The sequence below is a fragment of the Syngnathoides biaculeatus genome, chromosome 1 (assembly GCF_019802595.1).
Source record: "Syngnathoides biaculeatus isolate LvHL_M chromosome 1, ASM1980259v1, whole genome shotgun sequence".
In the NCBI taxonomy this organism is placed as follows: Eukaryota; Metazoa; Chordata; class Actinopteri; order Syngnathiformes; family Syngnathidae; genus Syngnathoides; species Syngnathoides biaculeatus.
Window position 1 is genome coordinate 6,428,005 of NC_084640.1, and position 24,171 is coordinate 6,452,175.

The window sequence follows — 24,171 nt, forward strand, 5'->3', positions numbered from 1 at the left end:
GCCATTTTAGGAGTTTCATTAAAATAGCTAGATCGACATCAAATGAAAAGCAACCTTTTAACAACACTCATTAACAGTATGCATCAAATAAAACACATGCTGGTGTTTTTATCTTAAAATATTTCTCTTTCATATAAATATTTCAAACCTTTTTTTGGGCTAATCTTGAAGTTAGTAAGTTTAAAATCACAACAAAAACATGTCAAGACAAGATAAACAGTGCCGATATATGTGGTTCTAGATCTGGTTTTTGAAGTGTTTTTTTTTTAACTTTTTTTTTTTTTTAACCATTGTACTAAATAATTCTCCACTATTTCATCATTTCGGGATTTGTTTAATTTGTATGTTTGTCACACAACACATCATTAAGATCATCATGTCCTGTCATCAAGATGTGCATTGCTTTTACACTTCTGTAGGCTTCCTAATATAAATGGAACGGGTTTTTTTAAAACTGTTAAAACCTGTACTTGTCCAAAAGCAGCAGTGGTAGTAAAGAAGCTCCGTCGACAGCTATCCTCCCAAACATTCCAGGTATTCGGGTGCGACAACGTAATGGAGTCCTCCTCTCAGAACGTAACAAAAGAGCCGCGTCGTCATAATTTAATAAAGCACGTTAGTCAGGGGTGCTCAATGTGTAGATGCACGCAGGCCGCCATTAGCAGTGGTGCGGGCCGGGGTTATAGGTAGTGTGGGCCTCAGTTTCCCCCAACGTGGAGGTGGTTCAGGCAGGGAGGCGGGCGGGCGCGTGTGGTCGCACCTGGACGGCGAGTAGAAAGGTGCTCTCCCCTCCACCAGCCACCGGTGTCTGGGCACCCCTGACGTAAGTAATAAAGCATGTAAGAAATGAAAATAAAGAGAAGAATAAAGAATAACTACAATAACAATATAGTCACACATGACACATTACTATAGATGAATTCTGATAACATCCATATTTACTTTGCCCAGAATGGGTCCTCCCGAGTACACTATATACTCAAGACTTGTTAAAGCGTTAGGAAATCCAACAATTATGGGCCAGTCATTTTGAATATTTCATCGCATCCCTCGTCCTCCTCGTCTGTAGGGGAGTCTTGTGTTAGTGGACGCATATCGTCTAAATATGGCTTGAAACAATATGTTAAAATAGCCCCGGTTGGTTCACTCGCTTCTGTTTCTTCCTCAAAAAGACCTTCAGTCTCAGAAGGGGTGTCATAAAAATCTGAAAATCACTCGTTCATCTGGCCTTGTATTTGGCATAGCGTGTTTTTAATGGCAGGGCTCCAGTATGATACCTGCACATGACATCACAGACAAATATGGCCACCACTGTGATGCGCATTGTATCGAGTACTGTGATGCGCATTGTATCGAGTGTTTTTGTCGGCTTTATTTTATTTTATTTTTTGTTTTTTTAAGGGAACTGTGTGTGTCTCCGTTTGTTATCCTGTGTTATGTTAGGGATTTTGGCACACTCCTCTACACAGATCTAATCTAGATCAGACAGTTATCTTGGCTGTCACTGACAAACATGGAGTTTCAGCTCCCTCCAAAAATTTTCCATTGGGTTTAGGTCTGGAGACTGGCTAGGCCACACCAGAACCTTGATATGCTTCTTACGGAGCCACTCCTTGGTTTTCCTGGCTGTTTCAGGTCATTATCATGTTGAAAGACCCAGCCACAACCCATCTTCAATGCTCTGACTGCAGCATTCAGTGCAAAAAAGAACTATATTTATACACAATGTAAGCATTCAATTCAGTAAAAATGCTATGATTTTAATTCTGTGGTGTATGTTTATTTCAATGCAGCCCTATGGGGGCACAAACCAGTGCAATCTGTAGGCCGGTCCCAAGCCCGGATAAATGCAGAGGGTTGTGTCAGGAAGGGCATCCGGCGTAAAAACTGTGCCAAACAAATATGAGCATTCATCTAAAAAATCCCATACCGGATCGGTCGTGGCCCGGGTTAACAACGCCCACCCCCGGCACTGCTAACCTGCAGGGCGTCGGTGGAAATTTAGCTACTGTGGGTCGAAGACAAAGAAGAGGAGGAAACCGGATCCAGCGTCAAAAGAAAAAGAGGAATGCACAGAGCCTACAACTGAGTGTAGGGACTTTGAATGTTGGGACTATGACACGAAAAGGTTGGTTGACATGATGATTAGGAGAAAGGTTGATATTCTGTGCATCCAAGAGAGCAGGTGGAAAGGTAGTAAGGCTAGAAGTTTGGGAGCAGGGTTTAAATTATTCTACCACGGAGTAGATGGGAAGAGAAATGGAGTAGGGGTGATTTTAAAGGAAGAGCTGGCTAAGAATGTCTTGGAGGTGAAAAGTGTATCAGATCGAGTGATGAGACAAAAATTTGAAATTGAGGGTGTTATGTATAATGTGGTTAGCGGCTATGCCCCACAGGTAGGATGTGACCTAGAGTTGAAAGATAAATTCTGGAAGGAACTAGATGAAGTAGTCCTAAGATGTGCCTTAGGTGTGACAGAGGAATTTAAGGTGGAGGTGGGACTGCATCAGGGATCAGCTCTGAGCCCCTTCCTGTTTGCAGTAGTAATGGATAGGCTGACAGATGAGGTTAGACTGGAATCCCCTTGGACCATGATGTTCGCAGATGATATTGTGATAATGCAGTTAAAGCAGGGAGCATGCAGAGGAACAATTAGAAAGATGGAGACATACACTGGAAAGGAGAGGAATGAAGATTAGCCGAAGTAAAACAGAATATATGTGCGTGAATGAGAAAAGTGGAGGAAGTGAGGCTACAGGGAGAAGAGATAGCGAGGGTGGACGACTTCAAATATTTAGGGTCAACAATCCAGAGCAATGGTGAGTGTGGTAAGGAAGTGAAGAAACGGGTCCAAGCAGGTTGGAACAGCTGGCGAAAGGTGTCTGGTGTGTTATGTGACAGAAGAGTCTCTGCTAGGATGAAGGGCAAAGTTTACAAAACAGTGGTGAGGCCGGCCATGATGTACGGATTAGAGACGGTGGCAATGAAGAAACAACAGGAACCAGAAATGGAGGTGGCAGAAATGAAGATGTTGAGGTTCTCGCTCGGAGTGACCAGGTTGGATAGGATTAGAAATGAGCTCATTAGAGGGACAGCCAAAGTTGGATGTTTTGGAGACAAGATTCGAGAGAGCAGACTTCGATGGTTTGGACATGTCCAGAGGCGAGAGAGTGAGTATATTGGTAGATGGATGCTGAGGATGGCGCTCCCAGGCAAAAGAGCGAGAGAGAAAGACCAAAGAGAAGGTTTATGGATGTGGTGAGGGAAGACATGAGGGCAGTTGGGGTTAGAGAGGAAGATGCAGGAGATAGGCTAAGATGGCAAAAGATGACACGCTGTGGCGACCCCTAACGGGACAAGCCGAAAGGAAAAGAAGAAGAAGAGGTCTATGTTTATTTCATATACAAACATATACATCAACATTTACGCAGACTTAACACGAAAATATTCAAGATGTAGAACATTTAAATCCTGTGTACTCTTGGCCATCTGGATTAAAAAAGATGTCACAACTCTTTGACACACAGCAGGATGGAAGTAGCACATGGTTAAAATCCTTATTAGTGGAAAATATACCAGTTTAGAGTCCAGCTACTTGGTGTCAAAATGTTCTGAAAAAAATCAGGACCTTTGCATTATTTAAAGACTGAAAACGTTATATATTCATTAAAGATAGCTAAGCCATTTCGATTTATCAGTTTGTGGCCAAATTAAAAAAAATACAACTTTACAAATGCTCACCAGTCAGTTTCCAACATGAAGTATGTTTTCCTCCTTCGGTCTGACTGCCGCTAGTGCTGGATCGGCACCTTCATGGCCACCCGCTTCATCTGCATTTGAACTTGTGTTCTAACTGGCTCAAATTTTTAACCTCTAACACCGTTATATATTTCACATTCTTCATCATATTCATGAGATCTTTCAGAATTACGTTATTCCTCAAATTATCGAAAAATTCGTCATTATCAAATTGATCTTGCACTGCGGCCATGTTTGCTTTGCTCGATGTGACGTCACAAATCTTCTTGGGAATTTCCGCTGTGTGATCGAGTTGTTCTGGGGAATTCATCAATGTGCGATCTATTTTTGCCAATAATCAATACCTAGAAACGTTTCCTTCATATATGATTTCAGATTCGGATTCATCTTAAAAATTTATAAAATAAGCAAAAGGCGATTTGAACACTTTCCATACCCTTTAAAGGCTTTGTTTTCATTTCAGGTCAACTCAGACCCAGCTCTGAAGTTGGAGGGTGATGAGGATGCTTTGGGCCAAGATGCAGCAACAGGCGAAGGCCCTATGGTCAAACCACGTGTAAAGAAGGATAACAAAGAACCAGGTTAGAATTTTATACGGACTCTTGGTGATTTGGCTGTGGCGTCAAATATAAACAAAAAGATGATTGATTATTTGATGTAAATGATCTTAATCTTTTTTAGGATTTTTTTTTTTCATTTGAAATAGATGAGATATTAAACACCAAAACTGAATTTGAAAAATTACATTTTTAGTGGCGACACAGTGAACGACTAGTTTGCACATGTGCCTCCTAGTTCTGAGGACGCAGGTTCAAATCTGGCTTCGTCTGTGTGGCATTGCCATGTGCACACTATTCCTGAATGGGGTTTCTTAGGGTACTCCGGTTTCCTCCCACATCCCAAAAAATGCATGGTTGGTAAATTGAAAACTGAATTGGTTGTAGGTGTGAAAATAAGTACGAATATCTGTCTGCAGTGGCTGGGGAGCACTTCAGGGTGAACCCCGTCTCACGCCCAAAGATGGGATAGGGTCCAGCACACTCGTGTCCCTAGTGAGGATAAGCGATATGGGAAATTAATGAATGACATTTTTACATGCATTTGTTTTTTTCATGCAGGGGTTCCTAGACTGAGAAAAACACCAGGACTCAAAGGAACTCCTGCAAAGAAAGCGAAAAAAAGAAATCCCTGGTCTGAAGATGAGTCCAATTCAGACAGTGATCTGGAGAATAGTCAGCCTGTCATCCCCAGAGAGGCCAAGTCTCAAAGGGCATCAGGTACGGTTGATCATTTAAATGCCAGCCTGGGATGATAACATAGCATTACGTGTCCTGGGTAAGAGTGTGAGTTTTAACAGACTTCCTAAATGAGCATGGAAGTGTGGAATTTTTATTTTATAAATTTCCAGGTCAAGCAAAGTATGGAAAATGAAAAATATTGCATGGAACCAGGATTTTCCAGGACTGTTAAAACAGCTTCATTTATACCATCCATCCATTTTCTTAGCTGCTTAACCTCACGAGGGTCAACAGCAGGAGGCAGGGTCCACCCTGAACTTTTTGCCAATCAATTGCTGCTCACATAGAGACAAACAACCGCACTCACAATCACACCTACGGCCAATTTAGAGTGTCCAATTAATGTTGCAGGTTTTTGAGATGTGGGAGGAAACCGGAGTACTCTGAGAAAATCCACGCGGGCCTGGCCGTGATATAAACCCTGGTCCTCAAAACTATGTGGCCAACGCTCTAACCAGTTGCGCCACCACGCATCCACCCACAAAATGGGGTATTAAAAAATTTTTAATACTGTGAAGAAATCATTTATAGTAATCCCTCATTTTTCAGAGTTAATTGGGACCAGAAGCCCCCTTATTGTGACACTTTGGTAAAATCCTGTTTTTCCCCCTCATTAATGTACACACAGCAGCTCATATTAACAGAAAAAAACACAATTGTACAAATGTTTGCAGATTTCATGCAGAAAAAAAAAAGAAATTTTTCACAGCTATAACTATTGAGACCCTTTGCTCAGCATTTTGAAGAAGTACTATTTTGAGCTAACACAGCCAAGAGTCTTTTTGGCAATGATGCAACAAGTTTTTCCACGCCTGGATTTGGGGATCATTTGCCATTCCTCCATGCAGACCTCCATTTCTGTCAGGTTGAATGGTGAATGTCTGGGGTCAGCCATTATCAGGTCCGTCCAGAGATGCTCAATTGGGTTTAAGTCATTGCTCTGGTTGGGTCATTCAAGAACAGGCACAGAATTGTTCTGAACCCACTCCTTTGTTATTTTAGCACTGTGCTTCGGGTCATTGTCCTGTTCGAAGGTGAACCTTCAACTCAGTCTGAGGTCCTGAACACACCGGAGAAGGTTTTTATACAGGATATCCCTGCACTTGGCGGCATTAATCTTTCACTCAATCTCCACGGGATGATTCTGCCACCACCATAGTTAATTTTTGGGACTGTAATTAACAGATGTTGAGCAGTGCCTATTTTTTTCCAAACATTCCATAATTTCTTGAACTTAAACAAGGACAAAAAATGTCGACTACAAGGGCTAGTTGTGTAGCCACTTTTAAAAGAAATTTGACCTCGCTCTGGCCGATGACGCGGCCAAATCGGAAACAAAACCCTGTGAGCGAACTGGTAACAGCTAACTAACAAAACTACGTAGTACGATCATAATGAGCACATTTAAAAACAAAATGGGATAGCGCACACAATTGAAATGCTCGCTTTTTTTTTTTAGTGCGCATTACACTCATTTCTACTTAATTTGAGCTCTCTTTTTTATTGATACCTGATGCTATGAAGAGTGGTGACAGATCGTAGCTGAAGAACGACAAGAGGCTGCGCTGGTAGCATGGTGAACCTTCCCCTCAAAGTGCTGACAATAATGAGGAATAAAGGGAACCAAGACTCTCATGATTAAAAAAAATCTTTCCTCACAAACGTCATGGATGCCACAGAGGATAACATGCTGTGGGAGGAAAATAGGATCTCTGTTCACAATTCAATGTAGGAGGAACTGGAACCATATCTTGTCATCAATGATGAGTTTGACAGTGATGCACCAAAGGTAGCTCTATCTTGGTCTCATTAGATGAGGGAATCTTATTTCTCACCATGCAAGAGTCCTTCAGGGGACTTTTTTTTTTTTTTGGGGAAACTCCATACGGGCTTTCATGTGTCTTATACTGAAGAGAGGCTTCCGTCAGGACACTCTGCCATTAAGCCTAGAATGGTGGAGAGCTGCAGTGATGGTTGAATTTCTCGAACTTTCTCCGATCTCCAGACAGCATTTTGGGAGTTCAGCCATAGGGATCTTTGGGTTCTTCTTTACCTCTCTCAACCAGGCTCTTCTCCCCCACTTTCTCAGTTTATCAGTACAGACAGTTCTAGGAAGTCTTTTGGTCATTGGATTTTGGAGGCCACTGTGCTCTTTGGAACCTTATGTGCAGCATATTTTTGTTTATGAATCTTGGCCAGATCTGTGGTTTGCCACAATACTGTCCCTTCATGGAGTTCTTTGACTTCATGATTCTCATTTGGTCTGACACGCACAGGCACTGTCCAATTCGTATAATAAAACACAGCTGGACTCTAATGAAGGTGTAGAAACATCTCAAGGATGATCAGAGGTAATGGACATCTTTTGCTTTCGGCTTGTCCCGTTAGGGGTCGCCACAGTGTGTCATTTTTTCCATCTAAGCCTATCTCATGCATCCTCCTCTATGACACCCATTGTCTTCATGTCCTCCCTCACAACATCCATCAACCTTTTCTTTGGTCTTCCTCTCACTTTATTGCCTGGCTGATCCATCCTCAGCGCCCTTCTGCCAGTATACTCACTCTCTTGCCTCTGAAGATGTCCAAACCATCAAAGTCTGTTCTCTCACCTTGTCTCCAAAACATCCAACTTTGGCTGTCACTTTAATGAGCTTATTTCTAATCCTATCCAGCCTGTTCATACGAAGCAAAAACCTTAGCATCTTCATTTGTGCTACCTCCAGTTCTGCTTCCTGTTGTTTCTTCAGAGCCACCGTCTCTAATCCGTTCATTCTTCGTCCTCCGCCTCTCTCATTCACGTACATATATTCTGTTTTACTTTGGCACATCTTCATTCCTCTCTTTTCCAGTGCGTGCCTGCATCTTTCTAATTGTTCCTCCGCCTGCTCTCTGCTTTCACTGCAGATGACAATATCATCTGCGAACATCATGGTCCAAGGGGATTCCAGTCTAACCTCGTATGTATCTATTACTACTGCAAACAGGAAGGGGCTCAGCGCAGAACCCTAATGCAGTCCCACCTCCACCTTAAATTCTTCTGACACCTACGGCACACCTCACTGCTGTTCTCCTGCCTTCATACATGTCCTATACTATTCCAACATATTTCTCCGCCACACCAGACTTGCGCATGCAATACCACAGGTCCTTTCTTGATACTCTGTCATAGGCTTTCTCTAGGTCTACATAGATACAATGCAGTTCCTTCTGAGATTCTTTGTACTTTTCCACGAGCATTTTCAAGGCAAACAATGCATCTGTGGTACTCTTTCTAGGCATGAAACCATAGTTTTGCTTGCATATACTTTCTTCTGTTCTCAGTCTAGCCTCCACTACTTTTTCCCATAACTTCATTGTGTGGCTCATCTTTATTCCTCTAAAGTTTCCACAGTTCTGAACATTGCCTTTGTTCTTAAAAATGGGTACTCGCACACTTTTTCTCCATTTTTCTGGCATTTTCTCTCCCTCTAGTATTCTATTGAATAAATTTGTCAAAAACTCCACAGCCATCTCACCAAATTTCTGCCATATCTCCACTGGTATGTCATCGAGACCAACAGTCTCTTTTACATTTACATCATGCACATCACCCAAGTTAAATGTATGAGTCTCACAGCAAAGGATCTGAATACTTATGGCTATGTGATATTTCAGTTTCTCTTTTACCATCTGCAAAAATTAAACATTTCGATTTTTTTCTGTCAACATAGGGTGCTGTGTGTATATAAATGAGGAAATGGCTGCAATATACTGTAGACTGAAAATTTTCAGGGGGTGTGAATACTTTCTGCACCCACTGTAAGGATTTACTTTTCTCATCTTGTTTACTGTTTGTGCTTTGTCTCTTATCTTTTCTCACCCCTCCCTAGAAACCTTGCTCTGTTCGACTGATCAACTCAGATTCTCACTAAATATCCATTATAATACTAAGAAACCACAGTGGAAATCTAAATACAGTACTCGTATCCATAGACATAAGAGCCAAACAGTACCAAAAAAGAAAAGGGGGTGGGGGCACAATTCACATAAACTCATAAATGTCTCACAGTATCAAACACTATCCATGTGCTTCATCTGTGAAAATCGTGAAAGGATTCAGTGTTTTATAGCATTAGTTTCCATGGCAGCAGTCACCCATTAGTGTATGAATGTGTGTGTGAGTGGATGAATGTGAGGCTTCGCAGAGCACTTTGAACACTGTGATGGAGTAGATCAGAGGTGCTCAATGCATCGATGATCACGAGGCAGTTTTGGTCGATCCCGAGACGGGCGTGCAAAAAAAATAAAAAAGACACACTTTTTCCAAATTTGCCTTGCTGCGCCCCCCTCTGCGCTCTTAAAAGGGTACACTCATAATTACAAATGTTATAATACTTACCCACCCTATCATAATCATAATTATAATGAGAGCGTCCTTAGCGCTGCCCACAACTAGCGCTTTAGTTAGCAACACAGTCTGGGCAACATAGAGCAAAGACGAGCTCGACATGCGAAAATGCAAAAAACGGCAAAAGTAAAAAAAAAAAAAAAAAAAAAGAAGAAATGCTGTTTCTTTAAGATGCTACGAATGTCGGAGTATGTGAATAATGGAAGAAAGTGGTGAAACTGGAAGAGATTTTCTCTTTTTTGAGTGATAAAGGTCTGGTCTGAAGCCAAAGTAGAAAGTGCACAATGAGATGGTGTGTAATGTTAAAATTCTACCTTGGCACAGGCTGAACGAGTATGAAAGCACAGACAATACAGTGCACAAAAAGCTAATACAGTATTTTGAATATAGGAGGCAACATAACATTAACCTTAAAACTGTTTGGTAGTTGCAAGCAAAAGATATAGTTTTAAAAAAAAAAAGACGAGGATATCATTGCAGATTAAAAAAAAAATGAAACAAAGTTGGAAGCGAGCTTTCAAATTTACAGTTCATAGTTGGCTTGGTTAGCAATGTATTTTTTTTGTTTGTTGACATTTTCATTGTCAGTTTGCAGAAATACAAAAATGTTCTTAATGTTCTGATGGGAATCTAAATCCTGTAATCGGAATCTTTTAATGAGCCATGTAACTTCAATGGATGACACTGAGCTGACCACAGTGCAGATCCCCCCACCCCACCCTGGTCGAGTAGGAGGCGGGGTACACCCTGAACTGGTTGCCAGTCAATTGCAGGGCTCATAGAGACAGGCAATAGTCGCACTCACAACGACACCAAGGCGCAATTTAGAGTTTCCAATCATGACGCACGTTTTTGGGATGTGGGAGTATAGTGCCTGGAGATAACCCATGCAGGCATGGGGAGAACATGCAAACTCCACACTACAGACATGACCAGGATTTCAACCCTGGTCCTCAGAACTATGAGGCCAACACTCTAACCAGTTGTTCGACCGTGCCTCCTACGTTGCATTTGTTTTGCAAAATATTTTATATTGAGTAAATGGGTTCAAGGGTGGCACGGTGGTGCAGCTGAAGAGCGTTGGCCTCACAGTGCTGAGCATAAAATCAAATTCCAGCCCCGCCTGTGTGGAGTTTGCATGTTCTCCCATGCCTCCATGGATTTTCTCAGGACACTCCAGTTTGCTCTCACATCCCAAAGACGTGCATTATTTGGAGACTCTAAAGTGACCCTCTGTGTGATTGGGAGTGCAATTGTCGTCTGTCTCCATGTGCCCTGCGATTGGCTGGCAACCAGTTCAGGGTGTACCCTGCCTCCTGCCTGATGACAGCTTTGACTGGCTTCAGCACTCTTGCAACCCTTGTAAAGAATAAGCGGCTCAGAAAATGGATGAATGGATGGATAGTTAAATGGGTTCATGTGTAGTCAAAATCGCATTTTCGAATTACTTATGTATTCTGATCCACATTGATTTTCCTGAGGCTTTCCTAGTTGGCTTTATGCCTATGAAACAGTCTTACGCAAAACTGTCAAACAAGGATAAAATGTACAAACATTCAAAACTTTTGAATCCACAGCAATGGTAATTGTTTGACCCACACTCTTCTTCTTTATTTTAGCATCCAAGCCAAAATACACATTTGACTTCTCAGAGGAGGAAGATGAGAGGGATAATGAGGAAGATGAAAATGAAAATGACACTGTGGCCACTTTAGAAGACGAACCCAGTGCATCTGAAATGAAGGGACAAGACAGTGACCTTGATGATGACCTTTACGATGAAATCTCATACTCTTCTCGCAACAAAAAGACCCTGTAATAGCAGACTTTTTTTACATTAAGGGGGAAAACCACTGGTTTGCATTAATAATGTATCCAATAGGTCATGTAATATGTACTCTATTTTGACAATGTGATGTTAAATCCAATCTCATTTAATAGTGTTTTGAGAAGATTTTTATCAACAATTACGAATTTTCAGGGAAGCTGCCATTTTTGGGACCTACGTGCGCAGATGTGACATGTTACATGCCGCAACAAAGGCTCGATTACATCGTACACTATTTATGGCAATAGCTGATGTCTCGGATTTATCCTCATCTGATGAAGAAATAGCAGTATCGGTTGATCGGGAAGACGGAGAAATACACAGCCGCAAGTGTAGGTCATGTGACTCGCGATAATGGCAGGCCCCCTGAAAATTCGTAATTGTTGATAAAAATCTTCTCAAAACACTATTAAATGAGAGAGGATTTAACATCACATTGTCAAAATAGAGTACATATTACATGACCTATTGGATACATTGTTAATGCAAACCAGTGGATTTCCCCTTTGAGTAACCTAAATCTCAACGATGTAATTTGCTTGTAAGACCCTGATCATCTGCAATCATAAACTACATATAAATCACAGACTTACAATAATTTTGAACACATTTTTTCCTTCTTTTTTAGGTCCGGGCTTATGGCTAAAAAGAAAGCGATATCCACAATCGTCTCTTCTAAATCAGTCTACTCAGAAAAGACCAATGACAGTGGTGAGAGTTGAAACCATACATTTACATTCACGATATAAAGACAAGTTTTTTCAACCTGAAAGCAAAATGAGTAATTTCAGTTTCTCAACTTTTTTTTTTTTTAAAGCAAACCATATTTTTCACATTTTTTCAGAAAAACATTGAAAAGAGAGAATTATAATTACATAAAGGGCCCACTTACACATTACCATGAAAAGTATTTGCCCCCTCCTTATTTCTGTTTTTTATTTTGCATATTTATCGCACACATGTTTCAAATCCATCCATTCTCTGAACCCCTTATCCTCACAAGGGTCACTGGAGTTGTGGAGTCTATCGCGGCTATTATCAGGTAGTAGCGAGGGCACACCCTGAACTGGTGTCCAACCAATTTCAGGGCACATGGAGACAGACAACAATCACGTTCACAATCACACCTAGGGGAAATTTAGAGTGTCCAATTAATGCATGTTTTGGGGATGTGGGAGGAAACTCGAGAGCCCAGAGAAAACCTATGCAGGGACAGGGAGAACATGCAAACTCCACAAGGGTGGGGCGGGGATTGAACCCCGGTCTTCAGAACTGTGAAGCCATTGCTTTACAGCTTCGCCACCATGGCGTGAGGTTTCAAATCATCAAACCAGTTTTAATATCACTCAGACGCAACCCAAAGAAATACAAAAAACAGCTTTCAAATGACAATTCAATTTAATTCGAAAAAATATCCAGACCTATCTGACTCTGTAAAAAAGTCACTGCCCCTTCCCCCTTGTTAAATCATAGTCATTGTGAAAAACAACAAATGTGGGAAAGATTGAGTTAAATTTCACAAGCCACATACCTAATTACCACCATAACTGTTGAATCAAGAAATCACTTAAATAGAATCTGTCAGAGAACGTGAAGTAGGCTGTAAGATTTCAAGATCAAAGCCATCATGCCATGATCCAAATCATTTCAAGAAGAAATGGGGGGAAAAAACTGATTGAGAAAAAAATTGCTATCCATCAGTCTGGAAAAGATTGCAAAGTCAATTCCAAGGCTTAGAGGCTCCAGTGAACCACTGTGAGAGCCATTATCCACCAATGGAGAAAACTCGGAACAGTGGCAAACCTTCCCAGGAGTGGATCACCAAATAAAATTACTTCAAGAACGTGACAATGACTCATCCATGAGATCACAATAGAACCTCGAACAACATCTAATAACCTGCAGGCCTCGCTGACCTCAGTTAATCGCAGTGTTCATTACTCTACCATAAGACACTGGCCCAAAATGGCATCCATGGGAGAGTTCCCAGGCGAAAACCCCAGCTGTCAGCAAAGAATACATAGGCTTATCCTACATTTGCCCAAAAAACATCTTGATGATCCTCAAGACTTTTGGATCAACATTGTGTGGACTCATGAGTCAAAAATTGAACTTTTTGGAAGGTGTGGTGGCATTACATCTGGTGTAAAAATGTCAACATTTGAAAAAAACATTATGCGATTGATGGAAAATTAATTCTACGATCACAAATTTGTGAAGGAAAACGTCAAGCCATCAGTTTGTGCCCTCAAACTCAACCACTCTTCAGCAGGACAATGATCCGAAAAACACCAGCAAGTCCTCGTCTGAATGACTTAAAAAAAAAAAAAAAAAAAGTCATTCTGCATTTCAATCCAATAGTTGCTTTGGTGTGACCTTAAAAGGGTACTAGATTCTCAAAAACCGTCCAGTATGGCAGAGTTGAAACAATTCTGTAAAGAAGAGTGAGAGAATTTCTCGAGAGCAAGGTGAAAGACTCATCACCTATTATCCCAGGTTCATGATTTTCGGTTATTAGTGCCAAGGGGAGCACAACACGTTATTAGGTTCAGGGGACAATTACTTTTTCACAGAAGGTCAGAAAGATTTTTTTTTTTTTTTTTTTTGCATTTGAAAACTACATTTTGTATTTACTTGGGTTGTCTCTGAGTGATATTAAAATTGGTTTGATTATTTGAAACTTTTGTGGCACTGCTAACCTGCAGGGCGTCGGTGGAAATTCAGCTACTGTGGGTCGAAGACAAAGAAGAGGAGGAAACCGGATCCAGCGTCAGAAGAAAAAGAGGAATGCACAGAGCCTACAACTGAGTGTAGGGACTTTGAATGTTGGGACTATGACAGGAAAAGCACAGGAGTTGGTTGACATGATGATTAGGAGAAAGGTTGATATTCTGTGCATCCAAGAGAGCAGGTGGAAAGGTAGTAAGGCTAGAAGTTTGGGAGCAGGGTTTAAATTATTCTACCACGGAGTAGATGGGAAGAGAAATGGAGATAGTAGGGGTTATTTTAAAGGAAGAGCTGGCTAAGAATGTCTTGGTGGTGAAAAGAGTAGTCAGAGATAGTGATGAGACTAAAATTTGAAATTGAGGTGTGTTATGTATAATGTGGTTAGCGGCTATGCACCACAGGTAGGATGTGACCTAGAGTTGAAAGAGAAATTCTGGAAGGAACTAGATGAAGTAGTTCTGAGCATCCCAGACAGCGAGAGAGAGAGTTGTGATTGGTGCAGATTGTAATGGACATATTGGTAAAGGAAACAGGGGCGATGAAGAAGTGATGGGTAAGTACGGCATCCATGAAAGGAACTTTGAAGGGCAGATGGTGGTGGGGTGGACTTTGCAAAAAGGATGGAGATGGCTGTAGTGAACACTTATTTCCAGAAGAGGGAGGAACCTATAGTGACCTACAAGAGCGGAGGTAGAACCACGCAGGTAGATTATATTTTGTGCAGACGATGTAATCTGAAGGAGGTTACTGACTGTAAAGTAGTGGTAGGGGAGAGTGTAGCTCGACAGCATAGGATGGTAGTAGTATGTAGGATGATTCTGGTGGTGGGTAGGAAGATTAAGAAGACAAAGGTAGAGCAGAGAACCATGTGGTGGAAGCTGAGAAAGGAAGAATGTTGTGCGGCCTTCCGGAAAGAGGTGAGACAGGCTCTCGATGGACAACCACCGAGCTCCGGAAGACTGGACGACGATAGCCAAGGTGATCAGAGAGACAGGCAGGAGAGTACTTGGTGTGTCATCTGGTAGGAAAGGGGAGAAGGAGACTTGGTGGTGGAACCCCAAAATACAGGGAGTCATACAAGGAAAGAGATTAGCGAAGAAGAAGTGGGATACTGAGAGGACTGAGGAGAGGTGAAAAAGGAGTACATCGAGATGCGACGTAGGGCAAAGGTAGAGGTGGCAAAGGCTAAAACGAGGCATATGAAGACATGTACACCAGGTTGGACACGAAAGAAGGAGAAAAGGATCTCTACAGGTTGGCCAGACAGAGGGATAGAGATGGGAAGGATGTGCAGCAGGTAAGGGTGATTAAGGATAGAGATGGAAATGTGTTGACTGGTGCCGGTAGTGTACTAAATAGATGAGAATACTTTGGGTTGATGATGAAGAATGAGAATAAGGAGAGTTGAAGAGAAGAGTGAAGGAAGAAATGAGGAAGAGAAGGAGTGAAGGAGGGGAGAGTGAAAATACAAGGGGACAATAAGCAGAAGTCAGAAAGGATGAAAAATGGAAAGGCAGTTGGTCCTGATGACATACCGTAGAGGTATGGAATCAATTTGGAGAGATGGCTGTGGAGTTTTTGACCAACTTATTCAACAGAATACTAGCGGGCGAAAAGATGCCTGAAGAATGGAGGAAAAGTGTTCTAGTTCCCATTTTTAAGAACAAAGGGGATGTTCAGAGCTGTGGGAACTATAGAGGAATAAAGTTGATGAGCCACACAATGAAGTTATGGGAAAGAGTAGTGGAGGCTAGACTCAGGACAGAAGTAAGTATCTGCGAGCAACAGTATGGTTTCATGCCTAGAAAGAGTACCACAGATGCATTATTTGCCTTGAGGATGCTCGTGGAAAAGTACAGAGAAGGTCAGAAGGAGCTACATTGTGTCTTTGTGGATCTAGAGAAAGCTTATGACAGAGTACCAAGAGAGGAACTGTGGTACTGCATGCGTAAGTCTGGTGTGGCAGAGAAGTATGTTAAAATAGTACAGGACATGTATGATGGTAGCAGAACAATGGTGAGGTGTGCCTTAGGTGTGACAGAGGAATTTAAGGTGGAGGTGGGACTGCATCAGGGATCAGCTCTGAGCCCCTTCCTGTTTGCAGTGGTAATGGATAGGCTGACAGATGAGGTTAGACTGGAATCCCCTTGGACCATGATGTTCGCAGATGATATTGTCATATGCAGTGAAAGCAGGGAGCATGCAGAGGAACAATTGGAAAGATGGAGACATGCACTGGAAGGAGAGGAATGAAGATTAGCCGAAGTAAAACAGAATATATTGTGCGTGAATGAGAAAAGTAGAGGGGGAAGAGTGAGGCTACAGGGAGAAAGATAGCGAGGGTGGACGACTTCAAATACTTGGGGTCAACAATACAGAGCAATGGAGAGTGTGGTCAGGAAGTGAAGAAACGGGTCCAAGCAGGTTGGAACAGCTGGCGAAAGGTGTCTGGTGTGTTATGTGACAGAAGAGTGTCTGCTAGGATGAAGGGCAAAGTTTACAAAACAGTGGTGAGGCCGGCCATGATGTACGAATTAGAGACGGTGGCACTGAAGAACAACACAGGAAGCTGAACTGGAGGTGGCAGAAATGAAGATGTTGAGGTTCACGCTCGGAGTGACCAGGTTGGATAGGATTAGAAATGAGCTCATTCGAGGGACGGCCAAAGCTGGATGTTTTGGAGACAAGATTCGAGAGAGCAGACTTCGATGGTTTGGACATGTTCAGAGGCGAGAGAGTGAGTATATTGGTAGAAGGATGCTGAGGATGGCGCTCCCAGGCAAAAGAGCGAGAGGAAGACCAAAGAGAAGGTTTATGGATGTGGTGAGGGAAGACATGAGGGCAGTTGGGGTTAGAGAGGAAGATGCAGGAGATAGGCTAAGATGGCAAAAGATGACACGCTGTGGCGACCCCTAACGGGACAAGCCGAAAGGAAAAGAAGAAGAAGATTTGAAACTTTTGTGGATGATAACTATGCAATGCAGCCCTATGGGGGCACAAGCCAGTGCAATCTGTAGGCCAGTCCCAAGCCTGGATAAATACAGAGGAGTGTGTCAGGAAGGGCATCTGGCGTAACACTGCACCAAACAAATATGAGCGTTCATCTAAAGAATGCCATACTGGATCAGTCGTGGCCCGGGTTAACAATGCTGGCACCGTTAACCTGCAGGGCGTCCGTGGAAATTCAGCAACTGTGGGTCGAAGACAAAGAAGGAGGAGGAAAGCGAATTAATCGGCAGAAGATGAGGGATGCACAAAGCCTACAACTGAGAGTAGGGTTTTTGAATATTGGGACTATGTTCTCAGGAGTTGGTTGACATGATGATGAGGAGAAAGGATGATATATTGTGCATCCAAGAGAGCATGTGGAAAGGTAGTAAGGCGAGAAGTTTAGGAGTAGGTTTTAAATTATTTTACCATAGAGTAGATGGGAAGAGAAATGGAGTAGGGCTTATTTTAAAGGAAGAGCTGGCTAAGAATGTCTTCGAGGGGAAAAGAGTATTAGATTGAGTGATGAGGCTGAAATTTGAGATTGAGGACGTTATGTAGAATGTGATTAGCGGCTATGCCCCACAGGTAGGATGTGACTTAGTGTCAGACTTAGACTCTTAGAGTTGAAAGAGACATTCTGGAAAGGAACTAGATGAAGTAGTTCTCAGCATCCCAGACAGAGAGAGAGTTGTGATTGGTGGAGATTGTAATGGACATGTTGGTGATGTCGATGAAGAAGTGATGGGTAAGTATGACATCCAGGAAAGGAACTTGGAGGGACAGATGGTGGTGGACTTTTCAAAAAGGATAGAAATGGCAGTAGTGAACACTTTTTCCAGGCGGGGCAGGAACGTAGAGTGACCTACAAGAGCAGAGGTAGAAGCACAGGTGAATTATATTTTGTGCAGACGATGTAATCTGAAGGAGGTTACTGACTGTAAGGTTGTGGTAGGGAAGAGTGTAGTTCAAAAGCATAGGATGGTGGGGTGTAGGATGACTCTGGTGGTGGGTAGGAAGATTTAGAATACAAAGGTAGAGCAGAGAACCATGTGGTGGAACCTGAGAAAGGAAGAATGTTGTGTGGCCTTTCGGAAAGAGGTGAGACAGACTCTCGATGGACAGGAGGAGCTCTGGAAGACTGAACTACTACAGCCAGGGTGATCAGAGAGATAGGCAGGAGAGTCCTTGGTGTGTCTACTGGGGGGAAAAGGGAGAAGGAGACCTGGTGGTGGAACCCCAAAATACAGGAAGTCATACAAGGAAAGACATTAGCGAAGAGGAAGTAAGACACAGAGGACTGAGGAGAGGCGAAAGGAATACCATATTTTCGGACTATGAGTCAGTTTTTTTTCATAGTTTTGCCCGGGGTGTGACTTATTCTCCAGGGCAACTTATATGGGAATTTATTAACACATTATTATTAGAACAAAGGCAATGTTTAGAGCTGTGGAAACTATAGAAGAATAAAGATGATGAGCCACACAATGAAGTTATGGGAAAGAGGAGTGGAGGCTAGACTCAGGACAGAAGTAAGTATCTGCAAGCAACAATATGGTTTCATGCTTAGAAAGAGTACCACAGATGCATTATTTGCCTTGAGGATGCTCGTGGAAAAGTACAGAGGACAGAAGGAGCTACATTGTGTCTTTGCAGACCTCGAGAAAGCCTATAACAGAGTACCAAGAGAGGAACTGTGGTACTGCATGTGCAAATGGTGTGGTGGAGAAATGTTAGAATAGTACAGGACATGTATGAGGGCAGCAGAACAGCAGTGAGGTGTGTCAGAAGAATTTAAGGTGGAGGTGGGACTGCATCAGGGATCAGCTCTGAGCCCCTCCCTGTTTGCAGTTCTAATGGATAGGCTGACAGATGAGGTTAGACTGGAATCCCCTTGGACCATGATGTTCGCAGATGATATTGTGATATGCAGTGAAAGCAGACAGCAGGCGGAGGAACAATTAGAAAGATGTAGGCACGCACTGGAAAGGAGAGGAATGAAGATGAGCCAAAGTAAAACAGAATATATGTGCGTGAATGAGACGGGTGGAGGGGGAAGAGTGAGGCTACAGGGAGAAGAGATAGCGAGGGTCGACGAGTTCAAATATTTAGGGTCAACAATCCAGAGCAATGGTGAGTGTGGTAAGGAAGTGAAGAAACAGCTCCAAGCAGGTTGGAACAGCTGGCGGAAGGTGTCTTATGTGTTATATGACAGAAGAGTCTCTGCTAGGACGAAGAGCGAAGTTGACAAAACAGTGGTGAGGCCGGCCATGATGTACGGATTAGAGACTGTGGCACTAAAGAAACAACAGGAAGCAGAACTGGAGGTAGCAGAAATGAAGATGTTGAGGTTCTCGCTCGGAGTGACCAGGTTGGATAGGATTAGAAATGACCTCATTAGGGGGACAGCCAAAGTTGGATGTTTTGGAGAGAGAGCAGACTTCGATGGTTTGGACATGTTCAGAGGTGAGAGAGTGAGTATATTGGTGGAAGGGTGCTGAGGATGGAGCTGCCAGGCAAAAGAGTGAGAGGAAGACCAAAGAGAAGGTTTATGGATGTGGTGTGGGAAGACATGAGGGCAGTTGGGGTTAGAGAGGAAGATGCAGGAGATAACCTAAGATTGAAAAAGATGACACGCTGTGGCGACCCCTAACGGGACAAGCCAAAAGGAAAAGAAGAAGAAGCACAGTGCTCCTTGAGATGTTTATAGCTTGGGAAATCTTTTTGTATCCAAATCCGGCTTTAAACTTCTCCACAACAGTATCTCAGATTTGCCTGGTGTGTTCCTTGGTCTTCATGATGCTCTCTGCACTTTAAACAGAACCCAGAGACTATCACAGAGCAGGTGCATTTATACGGAGACTTGATTACACACAGATGGATTCTATTTATCATCATCAGTCAACATTGGATCATTCAGAGATCCTCACTAAACAATGGTGAGGTGTGCCTTATGTGTAACAGAAGAATTTAAGGTGGAGGTGGGACTGCATCAGGGATCTGCACTGAGCCCCTTCCTGTTTGCGGTGGTAATGGATAGGCTGACATATGTGGTTAGACTGGAATACCCTTGGACTATGATGTTCGCTTATGATATTGTGATCTGCAGTGAAAGCAGACAGCAGGCGGAGGAACAATTAGAAAGATGTAGGCACGCACTGGAAAGGAGAGGAATGAAGATGAGCCAAAGTAAAACAGAATATATGTGCGTGAATGAGACGGGTGGAGGGGGAAGAGTGAGGCTACAGGGAGAAGAGATAGCGAGGGTCGACGAGTTGAAATACTTGGGGTCTACAATCCAGAGCAATGGCACGCTTTCACAGGCCTCCTCGTGCTCTTCTTCGTGCTGCTGATTAGATTTTGGCTTTTGCATGCCACGAGTCCGGCAATAGCTTTCAATGCTGGTCGTTGATGTGGTCTGAGACACTCTTACACTTGTATTCGGGTAGTTAAATGTTTTTATACGGAGTTGAGCGGAGCCTCGATATTATGCTGCCATCTTGTTTCCCTGCTTGACAGCGCCCTGCTAAAAGTCATTTACATTATTTCCTGTGGAAAAAATGTTTGAGGTTGAACAAATCAGACTATGTTCGAACTCTGAGGTTCCACTGAACATCACATTTGCACACACAGAAAATATATCAATGTGTATTGTCGTGTTTGGAAAATATACTGAAGCCTTGAAAAAACTAAGAAATATGAGCTGTTTGATAACACATCCTCATTGAGTGTCAATGTCGGCCACGGGGTTCACACATCGGGAGAGGGACACATACAGTGAAGAAAATAAGTATTTGAAGACCCTGGTATATTGCAAGTTATCCCACTTAGAAATCATGGAGGGGTCTGAAATTTTCAGACTTATAGCTGATAGACAGGTGTTGAAATACTTATTTGCAGCTGTATCACACAAATCATTAAAAAAAAATCATACATTGTGATTTCTGGATTTTTTTTAGATTATCTCTCTCACAGTGGACATTCACCTACGATGAAAATTTTAGACCCCTCCATGATTTTTATGTGGGAGAACTTTCACTATACCAGGGTGTTAAAATACTTATTTTCTTCACTGTATATTGTACATAATATCTACATCATAGGGTTATGTCTATTGCAAGCATGTCTTTATTGCAGCAAAGCACTTTCTTCATTGCACAGCAAATGTATGATAACTATATTTTCAATCATCCTAAACACTGGCGATCAATCGAAAAGTCAACAGTATCCAAAACGTGAGGCAAAAGGCAAGCTCAAAAACACAAGGCAACGTCATATTACTGTGATTCAAAAACGTGGAACGAGGAATGCGGGAACGTGACATCGAGGTACAACGAACTAGCAAAAAATTACATGACAGATGACGCGCATATGCAAGACACAATCCACAAACAAGGAACAGGTGGGGATCCGGTGTGCACAAGGCAGAGGGAAAGACGACCCCCTTGACAGTACCACCCCTCTAATGGCTGGTACCGGACTACCCCAAATCCTCAGTATGCGCTGCATGGAAATCGCGAATGAGCATGCGGTCAATAATAAATCTAGAAGGGACCTAAGACCGCTCCTCTGCAGCATAGCCCTATCAACTTACCAAATACTGCACCCACCCTCCCCCTACGGCTTGAGGACAATAGCCGCCGCACAGTAAAAGACCAGACCGCCATCTATGAACCAGGGGGACAAGGGTGCCTGGAAGGCGGGACCAACAGCAATACTCAGGCCGGCTTAAACAGGCTGACATGAAAGACAGGGTGGACCCGCATCACTCAACCCAAACCAGATTATGGCTCCAGGTGGGTGGTTCTTGTGAGGCAAGACAAGTGATCCTGGTTAACGCGCTCTTTCTGCCCATTTGTCTCAGGATGGAACCTTAAAGACAAACTGACCGTCGCGCCGATGAGAGGTCAAAAACAGGACACAAATTGGGGCTGTCTATCTGATACTATACTTGTGGGGAAACTGAATTCTAAAAACACGGGGCATCATATGCTCAGCAGTCTGTTTAGCCTATGACAGTTTGGGTAATGCGTTAAACTGTCCCATTTCAGAGACTCTGCCTATGACTGTGAGAACTGTAATATTACCCTGCTAGGCTGGTAGCATAGAGAGATGTCAGATCAGGGTCGTTGTGGTATGGGTAGAGGTCGCAACTTCCCCGACAGACGGTGGCGAGAGGGCTTGTTGGCTGCACACACATGACACACATTGACGTAATGTCTCAAGTGTCTTGGCTATCCAAAAGCACTTTTAGACAACTGACAGAGTCTTAGATATGCCTGGGTGGATACACTGTTGTGTTCAATGTGCCCAATGAATAACCCTGCCCTTTAAGGGCGGGACCATATAAAGCCTTCCCTCCGGGCACTGTTCCTGACATAACAGGTCCCATACAAATGGTCGGTGTGGTGAGGTGAGCTCATGTAACGGCCCAGCTATCACACTATAATTCCTTGTGAATTTCCGGAAGAAATTTGTGAATTGCAGGAACTGTGAAATACTGGTAAGTCAATTGGCGGTGGCCTCAATTTTATTGGGGTCCATACAGATTGTAGAAGCCCTTGCCATCAATGAGACAGCGTAGAGTTCAACCGGTGCAAACTTTATTGCATCTTCAAACACCGTGAAACTAAAAAACGCATAATATTAATAGGTACAAAGTACAGTTTTCTCTAAAAACATACACTTCATTATACATCAATTTTTGTATATAAACAATTAATTAAAGCTACACACAAATAAAGAGAATGACCCAACCTCGCTCCACCTACCAAGGGTGCAAACTCTTCAATGACAATGAAGCCCACAAGCGTCTGGCCCAAACTGCAATTGAATAACAATAAATAAATAAATAACTTCGCATCGATGTCATGCTTGTATGCATATGAATGGACCAAAATAAAATGTCAAACATTTAGACTTACTCTGCTTCTCTGCTCTACTCCACATAACTTCCTCTCTGTGTGATCACCCAGGTAAGTATGGCAAACCAACACAGGTGTGGCAATCAACACAGGTAATCAGCTTGTGGATCACCCCAGAACATGAATGGTTCATTCAATTTACTCAACTGGCCACTAATACTCCCACCAAATCATAATATGATTGAACAAAACAAAGACCTATAAATAACCAAATGTGATTTTACTGATGGCAACAAACTTGATTTTGGTCACAATGTAACTGATCAATATTAGTTCTGATGGGAGTTTTTACTTCATCAAACACCTTCAAGTAAAAGTACTAGTTTTGAATAGGCTGTACAATGATTGAGGGCTTTGAGGGCGAGTGCTTTTCTATGCCATCTTTTGGAGGCATACAAATCCTCCTTCACAAAGTTCCCTGGGGGTAGTATAGCAATTTTAGGCTTCATCAGGAGAAGATGGTATGAAGTTAAGGGTTAAGCAACTTTGGATCATTGATTCCAACAACGCTGAGAGGATGGCTGTTTACAATTGATACATAGAAGCAAAGTTCTGAGTGATGCATCATCCAGCCTTCCTGCACTCTGAGCAACAGTAACATTTAGAACACTGCTTATGGTACGTATTTGCCGCTCCCAGATGCCACCTGCATGACAAGCTGATGAGGCATAAACACAAACTCGCACTGTTTGTCTGCTATGAACGTGTCAAGTGCGTTAAAGTCACACTGCTTAAGAGCTGCTTTGAACTCATTGCTGGCGCCAACAAAATTTGTGCCTTGATCACAGCGAAATTGAGAAACTGCTCCTCTCAGACTAATAAAGCATCTCAAAGCATTGATAAAGGCATCAGTGGGTAAGTCATCAAGCATCTCAACATGAACTGCACGTGAGGATAAACATGTGAGGAGTAGTCCATATCTTTTGATCTCCTTGCGACCATTCTTTACAACAAAAGGGCCAAAACAATCCATTCCACTGAATGTAAACAGAGCTGAGATATCGCAGCGTTCTTTTGGAAGATCGGACATTATTTGTTCTTCCACTGGTCTTCTTTGCTTACGGCACTGCACACATTTGAATATCAACCTTGCAATTGTTTTGCTCCCACCTATTACCCAAAATCCATTTGCCCGCAACTCCATCAAGGATTGATTTCGGCCTTGATGGCATGCTTGACTGTGAAAGTGTGACAAGATCAGCTTGGTGATATGGCTGTCTTTTGGGAGAATAATGGGGTGCTTTTGCTCTTCACTGAGGA

General features: G+C 42.7%; 1 protein-coding gene and 1 long non-coding RNA gene across 6 annotated transcripts in view; one reads left to right on the plus strand and one right to left on the minus strand.

The window, feature by feature from the left end:
* LOC133514305 (uncharacterized) lies at positions 1-23,272 on the minus strand. Its single transcript, XR_009798771.1, has 4 exons — positions 22,912-23,272; positions 22,759-22,810; positions 4,196-4,298; positions 1-818 (listed from the first exon to the last, which is right to left on the minus strand). It is a non-coding gene; the product is annotated as an uncharacterized LOC133514305 (long non-coding RNA).
* The window catches only part of top2b (DNA topoisomerase II beta), a 184,166-nt gene that overhangs the window by 139,259 nt on the left and 20,736 nt on the right, over positions 1-24,171 (plus strand). For 3 of the 5 annotated variants that reach the window (XM_061844135.1, XM_061844054.1, XM_061843968.1), the window contains exons 30-33: positions 4,223-4,340; positions 4,878-5,036; positions 11,064-11,259; positions 11,901-11,983. In XM_061844135.1, the coding sequence (XP_061700119.1) occupies positions 4,223-4,340; positions 4,878-5,036; positions 11,064-11,259; positions 11,901-11,983 (556 nt within the window). The remainder of the gene's footprint in view (positions 1-4,222; positions 4,341-4,877; positions 5,037-11,063; positions 11,260-11,900; positions 11,984-24,171) is intronic. The other 2 variants (XM_061844304.1, XM_061844221.1) reach the window with 1 other exon arrangement.